Raw genomic sequence first — 23,089 nt, forward strand, 5'->3', positions numbered from 1 at the left:
AATGGAATGATACTGAATAATTCACCTAACAATTGAGTCCAGCTGGAGCACACCCACCCACAAAAACTCCCATTGCCAGGTGAGGATATGTAATGTGTTTATTACAGGTTAGATACAGCGCACGATGCAACAAGCAGGTACAATATCAGTATACCTAAACACTGCAACATCCTGTGTGTGTGTGTGTGTCTCCGAACCCAACCTCGTCCTAAACACACACACACTCCCAAAGTACCGCAGATCTCCCTGCTCGTAAGGTCCACAGGGTAGAACTGACCTCTCATATTTCTGCTTTTTGTTATTATTTATAACCCAAGATTTTATGTAGATCTTTTTTGAGTGTTTATATTAAGAAAAGACGGCTTCAACAGGCAGATAGACATAACCATTCAGACAGACAGACAGACAGGCAGGCAGACAGTCAGCCACCCAGACAGGCAGAGACACAGACATAATGAAAACCAGCCAGGCTGGGACAGCATAGAGGAGACCCCTCCTCCTCCTCCCCCCATCGTTTCTGGTCACGGCTGTTATGAGGATGTTGTGTATTGTTCAATATTTTCTGCTAATTCTCTAGCGCTAAAGCAACAGATGGTGAGCAGGTCTTCCTCTGGGTTGCTAGCCAGCCCCACAGGACTGCAAGCATCTGATAAGCTACTAAAACTAGGGGATCAAAAAGAACACAGTTCAGTTTTAGTCAAAAGCAATTGAGGAAAAAATGACAATCGTTAAGGTTCTATGTACATTCAGAGAATTAACTTCCGCTTCTCTTCTCCTCTTAACCTCAGTCTACCTGTACCTCCCTCCCTCCTCCCCCTCTTTTCCTTTCTCCCCCTCTTCTTCCTCCTACCTCTCCCTGCACCTCTCTCTCTCCCTCCCTCTCTCCTTCATAGGAGCCAATTTAGCTACAGATGGCTCCTGGATTTGTTGAAGTAGGCTTCAAACAGTGTGTTTGCATATGTGTGAGTGTCAAATGTATATGGAGGTGCTTTTATTTGTGTGTGTGGGCGTTGGGAGAATGGATGGATGGGTGGAGGGATGAAAACAGAGTGACGAGGAGGCCAAACTCTCTTAAGGCATATCTCTCATCACTGTATGTCTGGGTTTGAGATTGAGAGCATGCATGCACTCACACACACGCGCCTCTGAGAACATGCATCTTAGGTATAGGAAGCTACTGCCACACACACAGCTCACAGTAAGTCATTCCAAACACATTCTCACACACTAGCAAAGACACAGGAAAAGACTGAAGACACAAGACAAATGATAAAGCACATGTAAAAATGTATGGAAAATTGAATTCATGGTAAATTAATATTGGTCCCAAAAAGCATCAATGACATGGTCTCTAAGATGTTAAGTTTGTCACTGTTTTATATATACAGACCAGGGGTGAACCAAATGTATATGTTACTTTTAAGATGCATGTTTTCTCTCTTGAACAGAGATCTTATTGGGATTTTTATTTTTGTTTGAATTGTTTATCACTTGTATTATTGTTTTATTGATTTTATGTAAAGCACCTTGAGCTACAATTCTTGTATGAAATGTGCTATATAAATAAAGTCTTACTTACTTACTTACTGCTCTCTCTCTCCATGCTCTCTCTCATCCTCTCTCTCTCTATCCTCTCTCTCTCTCCATTCTCTCTCTCCCTCCATCCTCTCTCTCCCTCCATCCTCTCTCTCCCTCCATCCTCTTACCCCCTCTCCCTCTCTCTCCTTCCTCTCCTCCCTCTATCTCCAGGGCATGACACAGCTCTAGGACAGTGCTCATGACTAGAACTGAGAGGGGGTTTGCCAGTGTGTATGTGTGTGTGTGTTGGTCTATCATGTGTATGACGTAAAATTGGAGAGAAGGCAAGACAAAATGTAAACAACTTCACATACACCTGTGAAATGCACTGGACTTCTGGGGGTGTTGATGCATCAGTGTGTGTGTCTGTGTGTGTCTGTGTGTTTTGGCGTCAAAGGCAGTTGAGTCAGGGTAAGACTAGTCAGTTCCTTACTGTCTTGATCCAGGCAGTATGGTGTATTTAAGTGTGTGTGTAAGAGAGTGAGTGTTTGTGTGTGTGTTAGTCAGTGTATGTGTGAATGTGTGTGTGTGAATGTGTGAGCGTGTATCTAACTGGGCATATTAAGTATGGCGGAGAGGGAGGGAGCCAGAGGAGGGGGAGGAGCCGGATTCTCAGGGGAGGCGGGGCCAGAACTCTCATTGCCGTGGGGAACAGGTCCTCTTCCGCTGTACTGGCCAATGAAAGAGCCATCCTCGTTGAACTGGATGTCCACGCTGTCTCCGTACTCGGCCAGGGAGTCGTCGCTGGGAAGCTTGCTGTCTGCGCCCAGCGAGGGACTGGCCGAACGCTTCTCATCCACGTCACTGGGCCAGGCAGGAGGGTCATGTTAATCCACATACTGACAGACAGGATGGTATTTATACTACAGAGTCTATAGAGACAGAAACGGAAAAACCACTGAGAAGGAGCAGAGATTAAATCAGCTGAAGCACTCACCTCTCCAGGGATCTGCAGAACCCAGCATGGAGGAGGAGAGGAAGAGAAGAAGGATAGAAGTAGGGGAGGATGAGGAGGGTAGAAGAAGAGGGAGAGGGAAGGTGGAGAGGAAGCAGAGCAGCTAGGTTGTTCAACAGGACTTGCAGAGCAGTCTACATAACTTAAGAGTTAAGTTATTAGGGACTGCATAGTAACTATGGAATCCTGCAGTACAGCAACATATATTAGACTAAAAGGTTCTTAATTACAGACTGATTAAAAGTTCCATCCAATCATTGATTATTTTAAAATGAGGCTCTGTATGTAAAAGTAAAATGTTCTTGAAAACTGACACACTTCAGGACACAGAGCAAGAGTCTAGAACACACATCAGGACAGAGGGGAAGGTTCTAGAATACACACCAGGACAGAGGGGAAGGTTCTAGAACACACATCAGGACAGAGGGGAAGGTTCTAGAACACACACAATGACAGAGGGGAAGGTTCTAGAACACAGACCAGGACAGAGGGAAAGGTTCTAGAACACACACCAGGACAGAGGGGAAGGTTATAGAACACAGACCAGGACAGAGGGGAAAGGTTATAGAACACACCTGTATTCCCCAAACGTCTCGTCTTTCATTGGTCGTGCTTCAGAGTCCACCTGCCCCTCCTCCTTATCTTTCACTGTAGGACAGACACATGTTACACACACTACACACCCTATACAGACACACTATACACACAAACACACACTACACACCCTACACAGACACACTATACACACAAACACACACTACACACCCTATACAGACACACTATACACACAAACACACTTACACGCCCCATACAGACACACTATACACACAAACACACCCCCCAGCATACCTGCGTATTTGCCTCCCCTGCTGCGCTTGATGAAGCAGAGAACCAGCAGCAGCAGGACCAGCAGCACCAGGGCGCTGATCAGGCCGATGAACCAGCCCTGCGTGGCGAAGCCCTCCAACACCTCCGACAGCTCTGGGGGAAAGACACCAGTCAAATCCTGACCCTGACCCCTTTGTGTATATACATGTTTTGTGCTTGAGTGTGTGTGTGTGTGTGTGTGAGTGTGTGTGTACACACCTGGTCCAGCAGTCTGTATCTCATCCTCCCAATGGGTGTGGTTGTCATGGGTGATGAGGAGGCGATACTGGGTCCCAGGCTGGAGGCCCGTCAGCAAATAGGATCCCTGCGTTGAGTTCACCTGTTCTGATTCCTCCCACTCACCCCAGGCTGCACCAATCAGAATACAGAAGAGACCACATCAGCACAAAGCACACATGGTCAAGGATGGTCAGCCACAGCCTCCCTCCTCCTCAGAATCAGAATTAGAATGGGATTTATTCGCCATGAACGTTTGCACAGACAAGGAATTTGCTTTGGCAGGAAGGTGCATACAATAAACATATAGGGACCTTAAATTTAAATATGTGGACTATCTATACTAAGGGTACATAAACTAGCAGTACTAAGTGGGATTAGAATTAAATTAAATATAAAATAAAATATAAGTTGCTGTAAATTACAATATAAAAATACAAAAATACAAATATTAGAAAAAATACAAATGTACAAGATACAATTTTGTAAAGGAGTGAAAAAAGCAGTGTGTTTTAAGCAGGAAGTCATTTGAGTCAGTGTGGTCCCTTGGCCTTGTTGAAGAGGCCAACACCCCACTCCTCAACCCTTCTCCTTTCTCAACCCTCCCCCCACTCTTCCTCCCCTCACCTGTCTTGCGGAGGTAGAGGAAGTGGAAGGCGTGGTTGCGTTGTCGGTCTCCAGGGACCCAGCTCAGGTTCACACTGGTGTCTCCCGCTACCATGCTGATATTGGATGGAGGGGCTGGGGGGAGGGGGGCAGAGAAGGGAGGAGGAAACAGAGGCAGGGAGGGAGAGAGAGAGAGAGAAGGTGGACAAAGAGAAAGATACAACCTTCAGTATCAATGAAGCAATTAGTGAACAGATAAAAAGGTCTATACAATATAAAGAGGCCTAGAAGAAGTCTATAAAACAGTTTCTTATATACTAGTGTAATAATTGGACCAATACGCTGTTCTTATTGGTCCAGAGGACGTTCTCAAAAGTTAATAAATCCGTTTATATACCTCCTGAAAGTTCGCAGAGGTAAATAAACGTTTTTACGGACCTAGCAACAAGCGGTTGCCTTGAAGATGTAGCCATTGACCTTAACAACTTGGCATCTACTCGCCAACAAAGTAGCCTAAATTGCCAAAAAAAAAACAAAAAAACTAAAACAACCAAATATGGTTTTTGCACAGGTCCGCAAACGCCCCGCAATCGCTTCCCGTTTTAAAGAAGTATCTGAAGCAGACAGAAGATGAATTGATGTTGTTGATATGTTGCCTTGGAGATGTAGTGACGTCACCAGTGCAAGTGCAGCTGATTGCTCTGACAACATGGTGTCTGCTCCAGATTCGACGTGTTTGATTTGTGATCTTCCCACGTATTGTTGTAGTATATAAGAAACCAAATGTTTACTCCTCGACAGGTCAGCAAACGCTTTGTCGCCTCGATTTGTTAAAACGATTGTTAAAACTCGACCTACGTCTCGGTTAACAAACGTTTTAACAAATCTCGGTTTACAAAGGCGTTGAACTATGAAGCAATAAATGCTATAAACCAGTGTATGTACAAGACTATTAACCAGTCTATAAAAGTCTATTAACAGTCGATAGACCAGTCTATAAAAGTCTATTAACAGTCGATAGACCAGTCTATGACCCAGTCTGTGTAACTGAGAGGAACCACAGAGAAAGCATGCAACTCTGGTGTAATCACACCTCCATCCAGCAAGGTGGCGCCCTCCAACTGCAGGGGGAGTCCATGGCCGGCAGCCGTGCGGGCAAACACAGAAAACAGGTAGTGGCGGTGGGGGTCTAGCCCCTTCAACAGGAAGTGGGTCACTGAGGGGTCGTCAAAAACCTCCATCTGCTGGGGGCTCTCCTGACTCTCCACTACTCACACACACACATGCACGCACACACACACACACACCCGCACACACATGCACACACATACACACACACACGTGGACGCACACACGCACACATACACACACATGCATGCTTGCACACATGCACACACACACACATGCACGCACACACACATACACACACACACACCCACACACATACATGCTCACACACATGCACACACACACACATGCAAACACACAATGCACACACACACATGCAAGCAAACACACACACGCACAAAGGGACACACGTGCGCACACACACCCACACACAGGTTGATAGATTTCCTGAGGTAGACATTTTATGTGCAAGTGTGGTTAGGTTTGGTAATGGTAGTATGCTAGTGTACCAATGTGGGATACTAGTATGCTGGTGTATTATGCTGGTATGATAGTCACCCTAACCTTAACCCATCTAGTATGCTAGTGTTGTATGCTAGTGTTCTAGAGTAGTGTACTAGTGTATGTACGGGGGTGGTACGGGTGGTACGGGGGTGGTAGCCAGTCATGACTAGTGTGCTAGTGTAGTATGCTAGTGTATTGTGCTTGTGTGCTAATGTAGTATGATAGTATGCTATTGTGCTAGTGTAGTATGCTAGTGTATTGTGCTCGTGTGCTAGTGTATTGTAGTGTGTAGTATGCTAGTATGCTATTGTGCTAGTGTAGTATGGTAGTGTAGTGTGCTAGTGTAGTGTACTAGTGTGCTAGTATGCTATTGTGCTAGTGTAGTGTGTAGTATGCTAGTATGCTATTGTAGTGTGCTAGTGTGCTAGTGTAGTGTACGTACAGGGGTGGTACTTCAGCAGGTAGCCAGTCAGGACCCCGTTGGGTTGGAGAGGAGGACGCCAGTGCAGACTGAGCTCTGTGTCTGAGGGGCTCTCAAACCTGAGAGAGGAGGGGGGGCCTGGAGCTGCACACACACACACGCGCACACACACACCCACACCACTGTTCATTGACTCTGGCAAATTACATTTTAGACTGCTAGACATTCAATACCCTGACCCAGCACACACCCACACACACACTTCTCTACTCACCTCCCTCTGGTGTGTTGAAAGACTGTGTTGGAGAGTGAGGCCCCTCCCCTTTGCTGTTAACAACTGTAATTGACAGCTCATAGAGCGAATAGAGCTTCAGCCCTGGGATGTCTTCCTCTGTCTTGGACGCGTTGACCTCCAAAACCCTCCTGTCCTCCAACACCCTCTCCTGCCCTCCCCCCCTGCCTCCCCCCACTCCCTCCCGGTGTTCCAGAGCGCGGCGATGGCGGCCATGCTTGATCCAGGTCAGGTAGATCTGTAGGGGACATAAAAGACTGGCTGTGATTGGTCGCTATGAACCATCCACCTGTAATAGTGGCTGTGATTGTTTGTTATGGACCATTCTCCTGTAACGGTGTCTGTGATTGGTTGTTATAAACTATCCTCCAGTAATGGTGGCTGTGATTGGAGTTCTTACCCGGTATCCTGTCAACAGGCCGCAGGTCTGCTCCCTGGACATGACCTCCCACCTCACCCGGGCTGTGCTGTTCTGCACCTTCACCTTCAGCCCTGCGGGGAAGCCCTGGGGGACTGGGGGGAGGAGGACAGGAAAAAAGTGGAAAGCTTGTAATCGTGTAATTGTGTATTTGTGTGAGTGTGTGTGTTTTTTGTGTGTGTGTGTGTGTGTTGTGACACTCAGTGAGGGAGGATGAGGAGAGATCAATGGAAGGCAGAGCATGAACCTGGGGAAGGTCATCCATGGTAACTACTTCCACCTGCTAACCCTTGCCTCATAGCCGGCGCCCACCTGCAGCCAATCGGGGGCCTAATTGGACGGCCTACAGAAGCCACAAAGGGGGGTGGAGGCGGCAGGACGACAGTACTGAGCGTCCTGCAGCACTGACAGGTGATTTAGGATCTAACCAACCTTTTTTCTAGTGATGGGGGAAACAAAGCTTTTCGAAGCAACAAGCTATTTGAAACAATTGTGTCAAAAAAGTCGCTTTTTCAAAACGTTTGATATATGTTCTCCATAGGGACACCTGCAAGTCAGTTCATGGTATGGCGACTGTACTGAGAGATTGAAGGAATCGAGTGACGTCAAGTCCTCGATTTTTCGTCCGAAGCTTCGACGGGTGATCACGTGTTTTTTGGTCATTTGAAGCCATGCTCGGCATTAAGGCAGTAAGGAGTCAAGGCAGTAAGGAGTCAAGGCAGTAAGGAGTCACGGCAGTAAGGAGTCAAGGCAGTAAGGAGTCAAGGCAGTAAGGAGTCACGGCAGTAAGGAGTCAAGGCAGTAAGGAGTCAAGGCAGTAAGGAGTCACGGCAGTAAGGAGTCAAGGCAGTAAGGAGTCAAGGCAGTAAGGAGTCACGGCAGTAAGGAGTCAAGGCAGTAAGGAGTCAAGGCAGTAAGGAGTCACGGCAGTATGGAGTCAAGGCAGTAAGGAGTCAAGGCAGTAAGGAGTCAAGGCAGTAAGGAGTCAAGGCAGTAAGGAGTCACGGCAGTAAGGAGTCAAGGCAGTAAGGAGTCACGGCAGTAAGGAGTCACGGCAGTAAGGAGTCAAGGCAGTAAGGAGTCAAGGCAGTAAGGAGTCAAGGCAGTAAGGAGTCACGGCAGTAAGGAGTCACGGCAGTATAGAGTAAGAGCAGCCCTCTTCTTTCCGCCTCCCCCGGTACGGGAAGGAAGGTCTTTTGGGGGGGTTTGTTTTTCCCTGGTAGCTTCCCCAATTTCTTTGTGTTATAATAAAAGGAATTTTGTTCTGTTTGCAAATCTGCCTCCTGGAATATCTGCCACTCGCGTGCCTTCTATGCTGGGCGAGCCACTATGTCAATGTGTGTGTGTGGTTGGTACTAACGGTCTTCTCCAGAGTGGCCCATGTGAGCACTGGCGAGCACTCTGGCCTCCCCCAGAGAGTTGACGGCCTGGACCTTGATCTCCCAGGGAGTGTACACGCCGCTGTCGTTCACCAGCATGGGAGGGCGGGGTGTGTAGGCATGGCTCCAGTGGGGGACACGCCCCCCTGCCTGTCGCCATGACACCTTGTACTGGAACCCTGGACCGTTATACTCACGGGGGGGCATCTCCTGCTCACACACAAACACACACATGCACACACATGCACACACATGCACACACAAACACACAGATGCACACACAAACACATACATGCACACACACATGCACACACAAACACATGAACACACACAGATTGATAAAGATTTAGACTTCATCTCAGGGATATATATATATATAATAATAATACTTATTATTACTTATTATTATATAACTACTATGATATATTCTACACCAGAAGGACTAAATATATAACCTAAACAATTACGCACGTGCGCACACACACAGATGGCAGAAGGCAGACTGAGACACTTACATCCCACATGATGAGCAGAGTCCCGGGGTCGGTGGACTCACTACGCACTTTATCTGGGTTTCTGCCTGGAACTGAGGGAGAGAGAGAGGGGGAAGGCAGAGAAATGGGGGAGATATGAGGGAGAGAGGGGGACACAGGGGAAAAGATAGAGAAAAAAGTTAGTTGTGGGGTTTACAAGGTTTGTCCTGGCATTATTTATAAGAGTTGGTTGTGATGGAGTGTGTCTAGAGTTGGTTGTGGTGGGGTTTATAAGAGTTAGTTATGGTGGGGTGTGTCTACAGTGTTGTGAGGTGGTGTAGTGAGGCAGCCTCACCAGCAGGTGAAGTGCTGTAGGAGTCGGAGGGCTCGCTGGGGACACTTCTGCCCAGCTCGTTGACCCCTGTGACCCGGAAGCGGTAGGTGGAGTAGGGGAGGACACGCAGCTCCAGGTGGCCGACATCTCCAGAGACCCGGGCCTTCTCCTCCCACCTCCCCTCGTCGGAGTACTGCTCCTCCCTCACCTCCACCACAAACTCTGCAGGGGAGAGCAGGGATTCAGAGAGATATACACAGGGTTACAAATGTATTGGTAGATTTATAGAAACAGATCCACAAAATGAGGATAATACCCAGTGTACCTGTGGCAGGGCTGCTGTGAGGTTGTGTGTGTATGTGTACCTGTGGGAGGGCTGTTGTGAGTGTGTACCTGTGGTAGGGCTGTTGTGTGTGTGTGTGTTTGTGTGTGTGTGTGTGTATGTGTACCTGTGGTAGGACTGTTCTGAGGTTGTGTGTGTGTACCTGTGGTAGGGCTGTTGTGTGTGTGTGTGTATGTGTACCTGTGGTAGGGCTGTTCTGAGGTTGTGTGTGTGTACCTGTGGTAGGGCTGTTGTGACGTTGTGTGTGTGTGTACCTGTGGTAGGGCTGTTGTGAGTGTGTCCAGGTGTCCAGCTGAGAGTAACAGTGCTGTTCTGCAGCTCAGACAGAGAGAGGGCTCTGGGGGGATCCGGAGGAGCTGGAGGGCACAGTGTGTTATAGACCCAAACACACACACATATATACATATACAGTATATACACACACTTGCATATACACACACACATACATAAAAACACAGTACACACACATACTCACATATGCAAGCACACACACACCGACATACACAGACTTATACACATACAACCACAGATACACACACACTCACCCACCTAAACACAAACACACACACACACACACTTACCCACGACAGTGATAGAGCCTCTAGCTTCTACTTTGTCCAGCCTGGTGATGACCTCACAGGAGTACAACCCCCCATCCTCTGATTGGACGCTTCTGACTCTCAGGGTTCCGTTCTCAAAGGTAGTGTACCTTAAGGAGCAAACACAGCTGTCAGTGTTTCTGTGCACGGGTGAGTGAGCGTGAGTGAGTGAATGTGTGTGTGTGTGTGTGTGTACTTGTCTGTCTCCATGATCTTGCGTCCATCTTTCCTCCAGACCACCTGGATATCGGTCAGCTGAGGATCCTTGTAGAACAGACAGTCCAATGAGCACTCATTCCCTCTGATGACCCGTTCACTCTGAGGACCTATCAGCATGACTGTACGGTCTGGGGAGAGAGGGAGACAGGGGGAAAGGAAGAGAAAGGGAGAGAGAGGTGTCGAGTGATAGAGAGGGAGAGAATTATTGAAAGGTAGAGAGAAAGAGAGTGGGAGAGACACTGTGAGACAGGGAGAGAGACAAGGACCGCTAAAGAGATATTATATACTGCATATTACATTTTCCTTTAGCAGATTTATCCAAATGATGTACGGGGGGTTTGAACCTGCAAGCTCTTTATCTGCGGTCCAGTGCTCTGAGCTTTACCTCCCCTATACTTAGAATACAATTGATTGATTAAATGGTTGGTTACTTTGTGAATTTGTAAATTCGGTAATTGGTTAATTCAGTGCTTTGTTTACAGGTTGGCAGATTGATTGATGATGTGTTTTTTTAAACTTAAATTGTACAAGTTATATTTTTGTAATTTAAATAAGTATGCATACTTATTATTTATGAAGATTACATAAATTAAAAAGTTTACATTTGTTGCTGCTCATTTACACTAATTTACAAAAATAATAAGTGTTCTCTTCTTATTTCCATGAGATTCTTCTCATACCCTGCAAGAGGGGATGGTGATGAATGAAAACAAAGAAATTGGGCAATCCTGTGTAAAAATGGTCCTAACCTATGTGACTTAAACTTTCCCTTTCCCTGGTGTGTAATACTGTTCATTCACCAATCAGAGGCTTTAACCCGCCCGCTGACTTTTGAGGAGGGACGACAGATTTATTTTGCTTTCTTTGGCTCTCGACGAAGGCGGTCGCATTTTATCCTCCCCTCCCTGACCTTCCCTGCTTGGCTGTGTCTTGTGTCTTGTCTTGTCTCAAGATACTCTCTCATCATCACTCTCCGAAACTAGAAGCATGGAATTAATTAGCTGGTCTCTCAATGCTATTGACACCATCTTCTCGAAGAGAAGCTCGGGTTCGGGGGAACCCAACTGTCCGGACGGGACGTTCGCAGCTGGCTACACGATGGACGCGTGGGAGAATTGGCGTGTCGTGTGTCTAGCGTCACTTTCCGTCGAGGACGTTGAAGACATCTTCATATTCGGAACCATGATTACAGGCTTTCTGCTGTTTGGAATAGGCGCTGGCTTTGTATATCGGAAAATTAAGGAAATGGCTGCAGCCATCAAAAGCCCCGTTAGGCTGCCCGATATGATTGATGCGGTGGGCAGAGTTGTTGGAGCTCAGACTGTGAACTTACAACGCAGCATTGATTACAACAGGGATAAGTTTACGGCTCTGCAAAGGAAGATGGAGGACATGGAGACCTTCCTGAAGGGTGGACGTGAAAATTGAGTTGCGGCTACTCGTCAAAACAACTACCCCAATCTTATCCACTTTCGGCCCCGTAACCAGCACAGGCCTTGGCCAAGGCCGTCGCTGGAAAACAACTCCCCTGGAGAGCGCTGAAGCGAGACTATCTTGCTCCTCCCTTCCCCCCCCCCCCCCCCCCCACCGACATCTGTGGTTTGGTCTCTGCCCGGGTCATGACCAAGGATGTCTCCTGGCCAACACAATCTGCATAGGGAGAATCGGACTGATTGTGGCCTAGGTCGAGGGCGCCAACCCAGACCTACTCACACATTAACTTTCACCTACTACAGATATCACCACCCCCCCACCTACATCCAACGCCTTCGCCTGCTTGTTTCCCCAGGGTGGCTGGCGGGTCTGTGTCCAGCGCCTACCATGGCTGCAGGTCCAGATGCTGCTTGTCTACCCCCCCCCCCCCCCACTCCCCGTTGCAAGTCACGTGTTTTTGTAAATGTTGTTGTGCTTATGTGCTGAGGTTTTTGTCTGTTCCCACACTGTACTCCTCTAGGAGCATTGTCTGGGTGTTGCCTTTTTCTCTCCTCCTCTCTCCTCATGTTATGCTGTAACTTTCTAGTCTCGTCCTGTCTACCCCCTTGTCATGTTTGTGTATTAGAAACTGCAAGTGGCAGCTCGGATCTAAGATGGATTCAAGAGACCGCAGATAGAGTGCGGCTAGTTTGGTTAAACGTTTTAGATCAACACTTGTATTATTGTTTTTGTTGATTTTATATAAAGCACTTTGAGCTGCAATTCTTGTATGAAAAGTGCTATATAAATAAAGTCTTACTTACTTACTACAAGTACACCGTGGATAAATTAAAGTATAAATAAATAAATGTGAACACATGAAAATGTAAATCTATATATATACACACAAGTACATGTAACATTTATATATTTAGGGTCTCATTTAATTTGTAATTTATACATTTTGTATGTCAATTAGGCAATAAATTATATAATTAGTCATTTATTTAAGTTTTGTATTATATAATTAGTCATTTATTAAAGTATTTAGCCATTCAATTATTTAATTATTTAGTTTTGGCCCCTGTAATCCTCCATATATACATGCCTACTGGAAAATGTTAGCCGTTTTTACAGGCCCTGTAGAGGAGACCTTCATAAACAGATTTAACAAAGTTTAGGCTATGGCATTGAAGTTCAGGTTAGTACCAGGTTAGTAGGTTAGTAGTTAGCCAAGTTATCTCCCATAAGTTAACAAGCTGCTAAACTAATGTTCTACTACAGGTAGTCACGTGTGTGTTCGTTAGTGACGTTTCTGACTGTGGCGAACTAGTTAGCCACCGTTAGCTTCACTTCTCCACAAAATCTTAAACTATACCTTAACCGTCAAACGGAACGTTCGCGCGAATACAAGCAACGCAATCAGGACCAAGACAAACATTTTGACACGGACATTGTTTATGTATTCAAGTTTTTTTAGGGGTGGGAAAATAATAATAAATATATATATGTGAGAATAGGTTGTGCTCTTGCCAAAGGCAAACACACATAATAATATTAAAACTAACAAAAACAATAGGTGCCTCGCAGCTGTGCTGCTTGGCCCCTAATTAGTCATTATTCCTAACTAGTGATTTCCGTCATTTAAACTGTTGATTGGTTAATTGATTATGTAAAGGTGTGTGACTCACTGAGGACCTCCAGGTGAGCAGTGATGCTGATGTTGGTGTGTGTGAGAGAGCAGGTGTACGTTCCTGCATCTTCTCTACTGGCATTGGTCAGCTCCAGGGTTCCATTGGTCAACAGGGAAACTCGAGGGTCAGACAAAAGCAGCTCCATTCCTTCACTCTCCCTGCACACACATACAAACGCATCACACACCACACATCATACACACACACTGTTTCATCAGCAATGAGACATTTGATAATCTGTAGAAGGTCCCTGTATGACCACTAGAGGGCTCTTTCCACCAGGCTCAGTGAGTGTGTGTGTGTAAGTGGTAGTGTGAGTGATTGTGTGTGATACTGTCTGAACGTTGGTGTGTGTTGGTGGTACTGTTTGCGTTTGTCAGTGAGTGAGGGACTGAGTGTGTGTGTGTGTGTGTGTATGTGTATGTGATTGAGTGTGTGTGATACCTTGTGAGTCTTTTTGAGCGGTAGTGAGTGTGTATGTGTGTGTGGCAGTGCATTTGGTAGTGTGTGTGTGGCAGTGCATTTGGTAGTGAGTGTGTGTGTGGTAGTGTGTGTGGTAGTGAGTGTGTGTGGTAGTGCATGTGGTAGTGTGTGTGGTAGTGAGTGTGTGTGGTAGTGCATGTGGTAGTGTGTGTGTGGTAGTGCATGTGGTAGTGTGTGTGTGGTAGTGTATGTGGTAGTGTGTGTGTGGTAGTGAGTGCGTGTGGTAGTGCATGTGGTAGTGTGTGTGTGGTAGTGAGTGTGTGTGGTAGTGTATGTGGTAGTGTGTGTGTGGTAGTGAGTGTATGTGTAGTAGTGAGTGAGTGTGTGTGTGGTAGAGTGTCTCACCAGGAGATGTGGGGCCTGGGGGATCCGAAGGTGTCACAGTGCAGGCTGATCTGTCCCCCTTCAGTGACCAAGTACACCACTCCGTCTGATGACAAGACCTGGGGGGGTAGCTCTGGGGTGGAGGAGGAGGAGGGGGGGGTGAAGAGGGTGGAGGAGGAGGTGGGGGGGTGAAGAGGGTGGAGGTGAGGGGGGAGGTGAGGGGGGGTGAAGAGGGAGGAGGTGAGGGGGGAGGTGAGGGGGGGTGAAGAGGGAGGAGGTGAGGGTGGAGGTGAGGGGGGGTTGGAAGTAGTGGTAGAATGGAGGTGGAGGGGGGTATTGACATTAGTGTGGACCATTTTAACAATGTTGTCTCTGAAATCAGGATATAGAGGATGGAGTGTGTGGTAGTGTACGTGCGTGTGTGTGTGGTAGTGTGTGTGTACGTAGTAGAGTGTGTGTGTGCGTGTACGTAGTAGAGTGTGTGTGTGTGTGCATGTGTGTGCGTGCTCACCTATGACGTAGATGTAGGTGTTGGTGATGATGCTGCCGTGTGTGTTGGAGGCTTCACACTGGTAGATGGCTGTGTCAGCGTACTCCACATCTCTCAGGATCAAAACCCCCCCTGACACTCGCCTCCGGGGCTCCGGGTCCACAGCTGGGGGAGACAGGGTTATGGTTAGGGGGGAGTTAGAATTGGGGGAGACAGGGTTAGGGGGGAGTTAGGGCTGTTGAAATGTTAAAACTGCTCAAATAATAACGAAAAAAAGGTGTAAAAAGGTGGGTTTTTACTAATGCTGAGGGCTCGCTGATATCGCTGTCTGTCTTACTAGAACGGCGTATCTATGCGTCGTTGCTAACGTGTGCTGATATTGTGACCTTGTGACTGTGTGTGTATGTGTATGTGAGAGAGACACGTGAGTGACAGAGAGACGGAGGGAGAGCAGGGAAAGGAAATGCAGCTGAACGAATACACTGCGTATTTTAAATAGCGTTAAAAAATAATAATAATAATGAAATGCAATATGTGGCGGCCCATTTTTTTAAACGTTTCAATTAAGAACATGGTTGCAAATATATATGTGCAGGACTGTGTAGAGCTCAAAACAAAACTTTCTTAATTTTTAAATCAATTATTTAAGCCGAAAATATTACATTTATGGGACTCTCTGAATGATCTGGCAGCCATTGTTGCCGGATGCGCAGTACTCAGGGGAGTCAGGTGGCTGAGCGGTTAGGGAAGCGAGCTAGTAATCTGAAGGTTGCCAGTTCGATTCCCGGCCATGCGTTGTGTCCTTGGGCAAGGCACTTCACCCTACTTGCCTCGGGGGGAATGTCCCTGTACTTACTCGCTCTGGATAAGAGCGTCTGCTAAATGACTAAATGTAAATGTATTCATATACCCCTACATTTCAAGTAAGCTCCCGAAAACAATTGGTTTTAATGGGTATGTAACCCTACCCCGTAGCCCTAACCCTCGATCAAAACAAGTATTGGGACAGCCCTCAGGCCGAATCCCAATTCTCTGTTTTACCCCTAGCCCTTAGTAAGGGCTGTCCCAAGACTCTGGGACTCCGTGTGTGTGAACCTGTGTGTGTGCATGTGTGCGTGTGTGTGTACCTGTGATGGGGACTCCGTTGATGCTCCAGGTGATGTTGGGGGTGGGGATGCCCTCGGCCTGGCAATCTAGACGCACCGTCTCTCCTGGGGAATACTGCAGGCTCTGGGGCTGCTTCACCCAGTAGGGGGCCGCTACACACACACACACACACACACACACATTTCATCATATACATGTGTGTATGTGCGTGTGTAAGTGTATGTGTGTGTGTGTGTGTTCCTACCCTCCACAGTGACGGTGTAGGAGTGTTTTTCTGAGCCAGCAGTGTTGCTGCAGACACACTCATACTCCCCGTCGTCCTCCTGTGTTAAGCTGTCAAACCGAAGCCAGCGGCCATAGTTCTCCTCCCGGCCACCCGTATCTGCCAGATCTCCGTCCTTCTTCCTCCACTGCACTATAGGGGTGGGCCTGAGGGTGGTGGTGGGGGGGGTTATTTGCTGGTAAACAGGGATACTGACAGACAGGTAAACGGGTATACTGACAGACAGGTAAACAGGTAGAGAGGTATACTGACAGGCCTTGAGGGATGCACTCTAGAAGCAGACTGTGGCCCCTGAGGGCCATCCGGGAGCTGTGCTGGCTAGTCGGACGCAGTAGGTGGGGCTTTCTGCTGCCCAGTACCTCATTACCTGGAACACATTACCATCACTACATTACTACATTACCATCAATACATTACTACATTACCATCACTACATTACGTCACTACATTACTACATTACCATCACTAAATTACTACATTACTACATTACCATCACTACATTACTACATTACCATTACTAAATTACTACATTACCATCACTACATTACTACATTACCATTACTAAATTACTACATTACCATCACTACATTACTACATTACCATTACTACATTACCATCACTACATTACGTCACTACATTACCATCACTACATTACGTCACTACATTACCATTACTACATTACTACATTACCATTACTACATTACGTCACTACATTACTACATTACCATCACTACATTACTACATTACCATCACTAAATTACTACATTACTACATTACCATCACTACATTACTACATTACCATTACTAAATTACTACATTACCATCACTACATTACTACATTACCATTACTAAATTACTACATTACCATCACTACATTACTACATTACCATTACTACATTACCATCGCTACATTACGTCACTACATTACCATTACTACATTACTACATTACCATTACTACATTACGTCACTACATTACTACATTACCATCACTACATTACTACATTACCATCACTAAATTACCACATTACCATCACTACATTACTACATTACGTCACTACATTACCATTACTACATTACTACATTACCATTACTACATTACGTCACTACATTACTACATTTCTATCGCTACATTACTACACTACCATCACTACATTACTACATTACCAGTACTACATCATTGCATTTTATTTCTTCAACTGCACTGCAACTTTTATTTTATTTCTTGCTTTTTGAATTTTCTAACCCTTTTGTTTTATTTTGCATTATGTTTTGATGCTTTTAATGGTTTTATGTGAAGCACTTTGAATTGCCTTGTTGTTGAAACCATCATTACATTTCTACATTAACATTACTACATCACTACATACTGTGGGTGACCAAGAGAGAGATGGGTTCCTTGGGCAGGATTGTCCTGGCTCCTATATAGTGGGCGTTGCAGGTGTAGTCATCTCTGCTGTCGTCCCTCAACAGGTTGGCGAAGTACAGGTTTCCATCCAGCCCCGTGGTCACACGCTCACTCTGCCCTATGTGGTTCAGCTCTGGAGGAGGAAGGGACCATTATACACACACATATATTACATTTACATTACATTTAGTCATTTAGCAGACGCTCTTATCCAGAGCGACTTACAATAAGTACAGGGACATTCCCCCGAGGCAAGTAGGGTGAAGTGCCTTGCCCAAAGACACAACTTCATTTTGCACGGCCTGGAATCGAACTGGCAACCTTCAGATTACTAGCCCGATTCCCTAACCGCTCAACCACCTGACCTGACATATGCTCATACACACACACATGCCCATACACACACACACACACATACCCAACCCCACAAACACACATGCTAATGCACACACATGCCCACACACACATGCTCATACATACACACACACACGGAGTCAGGTGGCTGAGCGGTGAGGGAGTCGGGCTAGTAATCAGAAGGTTGCCAGTTCGATTCCCGGCCGTGCCAAATGACGTTGTGTCCTTGGGCAAGGCACTTCACCCTACTTGCCTCGGGGGAATGTCCCTGTACCTACTGTAAGTCGCTCTGGATAAGAGCGTCTGCTAAATGACTAAATAAATAAAAATATCACACGGCCAGTACTCACTGCGGTCCATCCAGTGTATACGTGGAGGGGTGGAGCTGTGTGGAGGGTTGCAGTGCAGGATGATGCTGGCTCCTTCTGTTGCCGTCTTATGCCCTCTCCTCTGCTTGGGGAGAGTTGGAGTGGCTGAGACACACACACACAGTCACACACACACACACAGTCACAAACATTTCTATTTAAAATAAGTATATGAGATAGGTATGTAGATCTGTGTGTGTGTTTATGTGTATCAGGGCTCCACACTAACTTCACCATCATCCAGGAACCTTCCCAAAGTGAATGTAAATTGTCCCAAAATCTAAATGTTTCTTTAATGTATTAGTTTTTTCACCACTGTCTAGCTAACTGGCTATTCTAGCTAGCTACGCTAGCAGCAAATTTCTGAGATCCTGCCAGCTAGTGTTTGTGACTGGGAGGATAGATGGACCAGCGAGGTATGTCTCACGCTGAGAAGCCAGCCAGTGATAGTTACTATAGTAACAGCACAAGAAGATGCACTAGGTTGGTTGTTTCAGTTTGTTATTTGCTAAGCACTAGTAACACAGTCAGGGGAGTCAGGTGGCTGAGCGGTTAGGGAATCGGGATAGCAATCAGAAGGTTGCTGGTTCGATTCCCAGCCGTGAAAAATTATGTTGTGTCCTTGGGCAAGGCACTTCACCCAACTTGCCTCGAGGGAATGTCCCTGTACTTACTGTAAGTCGCTCTGGATAAGAGCGTCTGCTAAATGACTAAATGTAAATGTAGTAATACATAAACAAACACTGGAGGCTTCCTGGAGAAGTTCTTGGTTCGTCCCCCCAAATTGTTATTGTCCCCGGCAACCCTAACCCCTCAAGCCCTGCTGTGTGAATGTGTGTAAGCGTGTGTGTGTGACTGTGCGACTCACTCTGTAATTTGTGTGTATGTGTGTGTGTATGCATATGTATGAGTGAGTGTATGTGTGTGTGTATGTTTGAAAGTGTGTGTGTGTGAATGTGTGTGTGTGTAAGCTTGTGTGTGTCTGAAACTCACCTTCTGTGATGAGCTGTACAGTGTGTGTCATGGCTGTGCCCAGTGTGTTGGATGCATAGCAACGGTAGTTGCCTTGGTAACCACTCAGTGGTTCCTGTCCGTTAGCTGTGAATGTTCCGGAACTCTGGTCCTCCAATAGCAACTCCTCCCCATCCTTCACCCAGCGAAACCTTGAGGGATAGAGGTAGGAAGTAAGAGGAGAAAGAGAGAGTGGAAGGGAAAGGAAGAGAGGGAGACAGAGAGGGATGGGAAGAAAGAGGCAGAGAGAGAGAGATAAGGAGGTCGAGATGGAGGGAGAGGGGTAGTTTTTGTGGTGACATGATTATAAAACCATTTATTGCCATGACAACTTCAGAGGAAGGAAACAGTAACTCTTCTGTCCATCTATTTGTGGTCAAGATCTACCTAGGTAAGGGTTTGGGTGTGTGTGTGTTACCTGGGTGTGGGGATACCAGTGGCCTCACAGGCCAGGCTGATGTCCTCTACAGTGAAGGCTGTGTAGGACTCTGGTAGCTCTGTCAGCACTGGGGGCTGCATCACTGCAGACACACACACACACACACACACACACAGGTACCACACACACATAACCAGGTACCACACGCACACACTCAGTTAGGCATAGGTCTAAGGATAAGGTTATGACAGGGTCATGGTCAGGAAGTTTACACACCAAAAGTGGCAACCGCCGGCCGAAATGTCATGTTTTTATTAACCCTAACCAAGCAGAATGGCAGCAAAGAAGCAGAAATGTTGAATGTTTTATGGGGATCGGCAGGTTTAGCGTCACTGTGATGTTAGGTGTCAGGTGGCTGAGCGGTGAGGGAATCGGGTTAGTAATCCGAAGGTTGCCAGTTCGATTCCCGGTCATGCCAACTGACGTTGTGTCCTTGGGCAAGGCACTTCACCCTACTTGCCTCGGGGGAATGTCCCTGTACTTACTGTAAGTCGCTCTGGATAAGAGCGTCTGCTAAATGACTAAATGTAAATGTAAATGTTATCATGTTTTCAACATCTGCACAGAGCTCCGCCCTGTCACGTTAGTTTGCCCACTAAGTATGTTAATATACTGTTACACCTGCTGGGAGATCCAGGCCACGACACTCCCTATCCCGAATATTAGGGTTCCTCGATCACCTCCGTCTTCGGGAGCGAGGGATGCGTAATGACGCGCACCTGTTTCCTCGGCTGTAGCCAATTATGTTTATGTATTTAAGGTGTGAGTTTGTGTTTGTCCTTCGTCGGGTATTGTCACGTTTTTATGTTTCGTAATATGTTAGAGCATGTCGAGCATCAGGATTGTCTCTTAGAGCTCCGCTGGATAACATAATTAGATACATTTTTGGTTTCCGTTTATTGTTCTTTACTAAGAACACCTATGTTTGTTTGCTGTCTTGTTTTTACCGATGGACATCCATTAAAACCAAAACCTCCTGCATTCACATCCGTCTCCTGTGTGTTGGGTTAGCCTGTAGCATGCTGTGTGTCTCCTGTGTGTTGGGTTAGCCTGTAGCATGCTGTGTGTCTCCTGTGTGTTGGGTTAGCCTGTAGCATGCTGTGTGTCTCCTGTGTGTTGGGTTAGCCTGTAGCATGCTGTGTGTCTCCTGTGTGTTGGGTTAGCCTGTAGCATGCTGTGTGTCTCCTGTGTGTTGGGTTAGCCTGTAGCATGCTGTTTGTCTCCTGTGTGTTGGGTTAGCCTGTAGCATGCTGTGTGTCTCCTGTGTGTTGGGTTAGCCTGTAGCATGCTGTGTGTCTCCTGTGTGTTGGGTTAGCCTGTAGCATGCTGTGTGTCTCCTGTGTGTTGGGTTAGCCTGTAGCATGCTGTGTGTCTCCTGTGTGTTGGGTTAGCCTGTAGCATGCTGTGTGTCTCCTGTGTGTTGGGTTAGCCTGTAGCATGCTGTGTGACTCCTGTGTGTTGGGTTAGCCTGTAGCATGCTGTGTGTCTCCTGTGTGTTGGGTTAGCCTGTAGCATGCTGTGTGACTCCTGTGTGTTGGGTTAGCCTGTAGCATGCTGTGTGTCTCCTGTCTACGTTCAAAACTGCATTGTGACATATACTCATTTCAGTGAAATATCCATAACTAAATGTGATGCATGTATAAACGTATATATCTAACTCACTACTCCGTGACTCATGGCTTAATGTTCTTTATCAAGCTGTCATTTTAAAACCGGCAGAAGAATAATGATACTTTCATACATGAAGTACTTCATAAAACCTTGTAAGGTACCGAATCTGTATGCAAATTTACACACTTATTTTGCCAATTTTAAGTTTCCTATTTGACCTTTCTTTGGGGCAAGCCCAGGAACACACCAGTTAATGAGGCCAAGCAGCAAGTAAATTGGGCCTAACTGACTGATCATCCGACCACAGGGTGTATTTATGTGTTCATGTCAAGTTTAGATTGCTTTGTTCTGATAGCCATGTTTCGTTTTCCAAATTAGCCAACTTTTGTAAAAAAAAAAAAAATTAAAAAAACATTTCGTAAGGTTAAAATAAAAATGTGAAAAAAAGTTTTGAAAGGTTGAAAAAATATTTTTTTAAAAAAGTTAACAAAATACCTAACTAAAGGTTAAATAAAATAAAAATAAGTTTTGAAAGGCTGAAAAAATATTTTTGAAAAAAGTATTCATTTTTTTTCTCCCCAAAAAGGTAGAAGAAAGGTTTTATCAATGATGAGTACTTGATGAGGACTCTACTATACTCTACTGCAGGGGTTCTCAAACTTTTCAGCCCACGACCCCTAAAATAATGGTGCCAGTGACTCGCGACCCCCGCATCCAGGTGGTTTACGTATACATGGGAGTAAAAATAGGCCCTGGACTTTGATCCAGACCGGCCCACCAGAACCGTCCCCCGTATACGCCACCACAGCTAACCTGCTAATGCATGTACATTCTGAGTTTGATTTGATGCTAGTTCGGGAGTTTAATAGTACTAACTACACTACTAGAGTTTAGTTAGTACACTCTTGCACTTTTGAGGTTTATGTTGTTTAATTGTAACTTGTTTAAATACATGCTCTTATGTTTCTTCCCATTGGCATTTATTTGCTTTTCACAATGTATGCTTCATGTTTTGGCTACCCACAATGTTTGGGAATATCTCGTTGTTTATGATCATTGACCTATGCACTTTTGTAAAGCTCTCTCTTGGAAGTTGCTTTGGATAAAAGCGTCCGCTAAATGAATAAATGTAAATGTAAATGTATTTAGCTTCCGGCTTAAGTTAGCTAGCATAATACTCGTAGCAATGCCACTACTATAAGCCGCTTCAAAATATAAACCGCACCACCACAAGAAAAATGTTAAATCAAGGTATAAACCACGATTTCATTTCCGAAAAATACGATACATTTTAGGCCATACCACCCAGCCCTAGTAAAGGAAGAGTTACTTACTGTTATGCACTTTGTCTGTTAGTCCACATGAGAGCAGGAAAAAGGACAAAGACCTTTAAGCAAGAGGCTAGGGTCAGACTACAGACTTCAGATTAGTAAAATGCATTAGACTCAGATCCATGAGGAGTGTCTCCAAACAGATACACTAACACCACTTCACCTCTCTCTCTCCCACCTTCCCTTTCTTTCTATCTCTCTCTCCCTCCCTTTCTATCTCTCTTTCCCTATCTATCTATCTCTCTCTGTCTATCTCTCTCTCCCTGTCTTTTAACTCATTGTCTTTATCCTTACCTCTCTCTCTATTTGATATTGTGTGTTTATTGTGATATTGTGTGTCCATCCCATCAGGAGTACTCACAGTCTTTTGGGATGCTGATGGCTCCCTGGGTGGGTGGAGGGCAGGATAAGAGGAGGAGGAG

At 45.9% G+C, this 23,089-nt stretch overlaps 1 protein-coding gene across 1 annotated transcript; it reads right to left on the reverse strand.

The window, feature by feature from the left end:
• Window positions 1–86: 86 nt before the first annotated feature.
• l1camb (L1 cell adhesion molecule, paralog b) lies at window positions 87–22,717 on the reverse strand. The gene is made up of 27 exons (XM_067239755.1): window positions 22,671–22,717; window positions 19,705–19,807; window positions 19,269–19,438; window positions 18,258–18,380; window positions 17,516–17,686; window positions 16,400–16,514; window positions 16,109–16,293; window positions 15,885–16,016; window positions 14,779–14,922; window positions 14,289–14,400; window positions 13,458–13,618; window positions 10,331–10,481; window positions 10,117–10,244; window positions 9,790–9,891; window positions 9,214–9,414; window positions 8,901–8,971; window positions 8,367–8,595; window positions 6,989–7,101; window positions 6,571–6,826; window positions 6,318–6,440; window positions 5,337–5,510; window positions 4,265–4,378; window positions 3,620–3,769; window positions 3,383–3,514; window positions 3,109–3,181; window positions 2,516–2,527; window positions 87–2,382 (listed from the first exon to the last, which is right to left on the reverse strand). Coding segments are annotated over exons 1-27 (3,702 nt in total). The 5' UTR covers window positions 22,672–22,717; the 3' UTR covers window positions 87–2,126.
• Window positions 22,718–23,089: the final 372 nt, after the last annotated feature.

The sequence above is a fragment of the Osmerus mordax genome, chromosome 7 (genome assembly GCF_038355195.1).
Source record: "Osmerus mordax isolate fOsmMor3 chromosome 7, fOsmMor3.pri, whole genome shotgun sequence".
Classification (NCBI taxonomy): Eukaryota; Metazoa; Chordata; class Actinopteri; order Osmeriformes; family Osmeridae; genus Osmerus; species Osmerus mordax.